The sequence below is a fragment of the Polyodon spathula genome, chromosome 15 (assembly GCF_017654505.1).
Source record: "Polyodon spathula isolate WHYD16114869_AA chromosome 15, ASM1765450v1, whole genome shotgun sequence".
NCBI lineage: Eukaryota > Metazoa > Chordata > Actinopteri > Acipenseriformes > Polyodontidae > Polyodon > Polyodon spathula.
In genome coordinates, this window is record NC_054548.1 from 30506897 (window position 1) to 30512896 (window position 6000).

The 6000-nt window shown below is 38.2% G+C and overlaps 1 protein-coding gene across 15 annotated transcripts in view; it reads left to right on the plus strand.

Annotated features, from left to right (window-relative positions):
- LOC121327729 (E3 ubiquitin-protein ligase MYCBP2) overlaps positions 1-2627 on the plus strand; it is a 145995-nt gene extending 143368 nt beyond the window's left edge. For all 15 annotated transcript variants that reach the window (XM_041271894.1, XM_041271895.1, XM_041271899.1 and 12 more), the window contains one exon: positions 1765-2627. In XM_041271894.1, the coding sequence (XP_041127828.1) occupies positions 1765-1880 (116 nt within the window). In that variant the 3' untranslated portion in view covers positions 1881-2627. The remainder of the gene's footprint in view (positions 1-1764) is intronic.
- The last annotated feature ends 3373 nt before the right edge of the window (positions 2628-6000 follow it).

A 6000-nucleotide genomic window follows, 5' to 3' on the forward strand; every position in this document is an offset into this window, starting at 1 on the left:
CATATACACTAACGGTCAAAAGTTTTAGAACACCCCCATTTTTCCAGTTTTTATTGAAATTTAAGCAGTTCAAGTCCAGTGAATAACCTGAAATGGTACAAAGGTAAGCAGTACTGCCAGAGGTTAAAAAAAAAAGTTTAGGTTATCAAAAACTGAAAAATAATGTACATTTCAGTTGTACAAAAAGGCCTTTTTCAGGGAACAAGTAATGGGTTAACAACTCACAGCTGTTCTGCAGCAATGGAAGTAAATTAAGCCTTGAAAGTTGATGCTAACAATTCCTGCAGGTGTCCCAACTTTTGTTGATTACTTACAAACCCTCTGTCTGTATAAAAGCAGTGTTGGAAGAGACTGTGTTACTACACCCTCTTAAGCATTATTTGGACAGTATTGCACTGCAGGAAGTAGCATATTGCACTGATAATGGCGAGAAAAAGGCAATTAACAAAGGAAGACACAGGCCATTATAACCCTTAAAAGAGTAGGTCTTTTCTTTAGAGAAATTGTAAAGAAAGCCAAGGTGTCAGTGAGTACAGTTTCCTACACCATCAAAATGCACTTGGAAACTGGAGGAAACTCTGACAGGAAGAGATCTGGCAGACCCAAAGTCACAACAGAATCAGAAGACAAGTTTCTGAGAGTCAACAGCTTGCGTGATAGGCGGCTCACAGGACAACATCTTCAAGCACAGCTTAACACTGGTCGAAGTAAGCAAGTCTCAGTTTCAACTGTGAAGAGAAGACTTCGATCTGCAGGTTTGACAGGTCGAGTGGCAGTAAGAAAGCCATTGCTAAGATGGCAAAATAAGAAAAAGAGGCTTGCCTCGGCCATGAAGCACCGACAGTGGACTACTGAAGACTGGAAGAGGGTCTTATGGACCGATGAATCAAAATTTGAAATCTTTGGTTCATCACGCAGGGTTTTTGTACGCCGTCGAGTAGGTGAAACGATGGTTCCTCGGTGTGTGACATCAACTGTCAAACATGGAGGAGGAAGCGTGATGGTCTGGGGCTCGCTGGATCCAGAGTCGGCGACTTGCACAGAGTGAGTGGCACCCTGAACCAAAACAGCTACCACAGCATTTTGCAGCACCATGCAGTACCCTCTGGTATACGCCTAGTTGGTCAGGGGTTCATCCTACAGCAAGATAATGACCCAAAACATACATCCAGGCTATGTCAGAACTACCTTAGAAGAAAAGAACAAGACGGTAGGCTTCAAATCATGGAATGGCCAGCACAGTCTCCAGACTTAAACCCCATCGATCTGGTTTGGGAAGAACTGGACAGAAGGGTGAAAGTAAAGCAACCTACAAGTGCAACACATTTGTGGGAACTTCTGCAACAGTGTTGGGAAGAACTTTCCGAACAATATTTGATTTCCATTGTAGAAAGAATGCCACGAGTGTGTTTGGCTGTTATATCTGCAAAAGGTGGCTACTTTGAGTCAAAAATTAAACTTTGTTAAACAAAGCGATTCCATGATTTATTTTTTATCTCCAATTGTTTATTTGTTCTATGCTTTAATTTCAGAGTACATTGAGACATTAAACTGCGTAAATTTCAATAAAAACTGGAAAAAAGGAGGTGTTCTAAAACTTTTGACCGGTAGTGTATATGTGTGGGGTATGGTCATGGGATCTGATTGGAAGTTGATTTGAGCAGATGTCAGTTTCTCACTACAAAATTCCATTGGAATTTCAGCAAAATTCCAGTATCTTATTTTTGTTTTTTTACTAAACTTGTCCTGGTTATTTCTCTGCAGGTCCGAAAGGTAAACAGCTGGAAGGCTCAGAGTGCCCACTACATGTTGTGCATCCCCCGACAGGGGAGGAGTTTGCACTGGGCTGTGGGGTCTGCAGAAACGCTCACACTTTTTGAACAAGCATGCTGTGTTCCAGCAGAACCATCATTCCACATTTAAGCCTCTAGGAACCTCTCAACTGATCCCAAAGGCGGGTCAGTCAGAGGCCGGCAGAGCAAGTGATGAAATCGCAGAATTAACAGGAAATAGACAGCGGTCTGGATGTGAGAGACCCCGCGCATCTTCAGGACTTTTAAAAACTTGTGACATGTTTGCATGCAGCCGTTGTAACCCTCGGCTCCTATAAACATGCACGCCTCTTAATCACCGAGGCATAACGATGGTTTCAAAATAAAACCTGTTCATGGCAATTGTGGAGGAACATAAAAAATACATAAAAAACACGACAGTAATGCCAGCTTCCTAACTATGAATACAAATAAAGGTCATGTTATATGTATACTGCAGTTTTTTTTTTTTGGGTGGGGGGTTTGTAATCCTGTACAGTACTCCCAACTGTTGACTGCATAACAGGTGAAAAAAAGGTCTCGTCTGGTTTATGAGTATAGCCTGTTAAGAATGTTCTGTTAGGAAGGCATATAGTGTACGATTTATCTCATGATGTATATAATGATGTTATCCAAAATAGGTGTGTTCTGAATTCGCTACTTTACACTTCAGTTTCATTTAATCTTCTGGGTTATGTTTTGAGCCTGAAATTTTAATGAAGTGCAATACTGGGTGTGCCTCCTATCTTGCAGCTGTAAACATATGGAATGTATGTCAATAAAGCCGCTGTACATTTTTATACAGTGAAAAGGCTATTGTGTTTCACCTTTCAGTGTTTTTGCACTTTGTTTTACCAGTGTGGAAGACCCGTTGTTAAAAATGCCTTGCTTGATATGTGACGCTGCATTCAGAACAGACACATGTTCAAACACTGCACATGTATAAAGGCTAAAAAATAGAAACACTTGCCATATATCAGGAGTCTACAAAGTGTTAGAATTGGCCTCAGTCATTATCACCTCTAATTGCTTAAAAGTTAGATGGAGGTTTTTTCCTCGATTGCTGTACATGGTACATGAAACCTTGTTTTGTGATTGGATGAAATGTCCTTCAAAACTATTGCTGTTACTAGCAAAGACATTTTACAATGTTTTTTTTTTTTTTTTTTTGTGAATGACAAGTTCATTAGGGTGTATTGTTAGTTGCTTAGGCTTGATAGCATTCAACGACACAATGAACCCTTGGAGATGAAAAGAGGAAGCCAGCTGTCTTGGGAGAACACAATCTCGCACAAAGCCTCTGCAGTCATAACTCTGAGAAATGTCTGGGAAACTGCGTCAAGTGAAATGGAGTCGATAAAAAACACATCAGCATCCCAGGAAGTGCTTGGTATTTTTCTCTCTGAATGTATGTGTATGCTTGGATCCCAAGTAGAAATATAGGCCAATGCTCTTGGTGTTTGTAGTGGACAGTTATAATGGCCTAACCTTAACCCCAAGCCCAATGAGTTCATATTTTGGTTTGGGATTTAGTTGTAACATAGTATTCAGACTTAAGACTATATCTTATGAAGTACTCTCCCTATAACTTTGTGTGTACCATGAATCCATCTGGTATACATAAAAAAGCACCAATTTCAGAGTTTAAAAAGAAGTAATACACTTATAATTTTTTATTGGATAGCAATAACAATAAACCTTTACGTAAAACTTAGTGACATTATATAAATGTAAGCTTGTGTCTTAGAGTAAGAAGTGGGTTACAGAACGTACAGTGTTATACATCACCACGTGTTGCTACAACTGTTTAATGTACCTGGAATTTTTCTTTTCATTGTTGTCAGTTAAGGTCAGTGTACATTTCTTAATATAATACAGAACTTTGCCCATCTACAATAAGTGTTCTGCACTTGTTTCATAAGTTTATCTTACTGCAATGCAGCATTCTGTTATTGACATGGCTCGCCTTCCACAGAGCTAGAGTTAACTCAGTTTGCAGATCTCACCCACAGTACGAGGTCTGACACAGGCCTGGTTTTTGGGATGGAACCGCATAACAGTCTTGCGTCTGTCACATGAATATAAAAACATAAGAAAGTTTACAAATGAGAGGAGGCCATTCGGCCCATCTTGCTTGTTTGGTAATAGCTTATTGATCCCAGAATCTCATCAAGCAGCTTCTTGAAGGATCCCAGGGTGTCAGCTTCAACAACATTACTGGTGAGTTGGTTCCAGATTCCCATGATTATCTGTGTAAATAAAAAATGCCTCCTATTTTCTGTTCTGAATTTGGGTCGACATTGTCAATACCTTTTAGGATTTTGAAAGCTTGAATCAGATCACTGCATAGTTTTCTTTGTTCAAGACTGAATAGACTAAATTATTTTAGCCTTTCTGCACATAATATGCCTTTTAAACCTGGAATAATTCTGGTTGCTCTTTTTTTGTAGCGAGGCGACCAGAACTGAACACAGTATTCTAGATGAGGTTTTACTAATGCATTGTAAAGTTTTAACATTATTTCCCTTGATTTAAATTAAACACTTTTCACTATATATCTGAGCATCTTGTTGGCCTTTTTTTTATAGTTTACCTACATTGTTTAGATGAAGACATTTCTGAGTCAACATAAACTCTTTTTCATAGATTCCTCCTTCAATTTTATGATCTCCCATATGGTATTTATAATGCACATTTGTATTGCCTGCATGCAGTATCTTACACTTTTCTCTATTCAATGTAATTTGCCATGTGTCTACCCAGTTCTGAATCTTGTCCAGGTCATTTTGAATGACCTTTGCTGCTGCATCAGTGTTTGCCACTCCTATTTTTGTGTGGTCTGCAAATTTAACAACTTTGCTTACTATACCAGAATCTAAGTCATTAATGTAGATTAGGAATAGCACAGGACCTAATACTGCTCCCTGTGGTACTCCACTGGTTACCTCGCTCCATTTTGAGGTTTCTCCTTTAATCAGTACTTGTTTTTTACATGTTAACCACTCCCTAATACATGTGCATGCATTTCTTTGAATCCTGACTGCATTCGGTTTGAGAATTAATCTTTTATGCAGGACTTTGTCAAAAGCTTTCTGGAACTCAAAATAAACCATGTCATACTTTGCAATTGTCTATTGACAATGTTGCATCCTCAAAAAAATCAAGCAGGTTAGTTAGACACGATCTCCCTTTACGAAAACCATGCTGACTGTTTCCCAGGATACTGTTACCATCTAGGTAATTTTCCATTTTGGATCTTATTATAGTTTCCATAAATATATAATAGAAGTCAGACTTATTGGTCTGTAGCTACCGGTTCGGTTTTGTTTCCCTTTTTGTTACCCTGTTGCATGATCTTGGTTAGTGGTTTGTAAATAACTTCTTTGAGTACTATTGGGAGGATTTCATCTGGCCCAGGGGATTTGTTTATGCTAAAGTTATTTAAAACAGGATAGGAACAGATTGACATGTGGGGCATGTTGTCCGTATCCTCCTTTATAAAAACTTGTGAAAAGTAATCATTTAATATATTTGCTATTTTTTTCTTTGTCTATGATTTTGCCATTTGTATCTCTTAGACATTTATCATCGTCTCTGAATGATCTCTTGCTGTTATAATATTGGAAAAAACTTTTTGGAATTTGTTTTTAGCCCCCTTAGCAATGTTCATTTCTATCTCTCTCTTGGCCTTTCTAACTTCCTTATTGATTTGTGTTTGCAGTTCTAAGTACTCTTTCTGTGTACTTTTGTTGTTGGTCCCTTTTAAAACGCTCTGTAAAGTGTCATTTTTCGTTGTTTTTTTTTATTATTATTTTTAAATTGATCTATTAAACCATTTTGGCAATTTTGGTTTAGATTTAGATTTGTCTACTTTTGGGATGTAACTGTTTTGCGCCTCTAATACCACATTTTTAAAAATCAGTCATCCTTTTTCCGTGGATGTTTTCTCGATTTTTCTCCAATCTGCTTCTGTTAGTCTCTTTTTCATTCCTTCATAGTTTGCCTTCCTAAAATTGTAAACCTTAGCTTTAGTCATTGCTTTTCAGGTTTTATAAAGCACTTCAAATGAGACCGAGTTTGCCAATGGTTCTCTGACCTCTGTTTTAGTTATTCTGTCTTCGTTATTTGAAAAGACAAAATCAAGGCATGCCTCCCCTCTAGTCGGTGGGGAAGCATTAAGATGCAATCA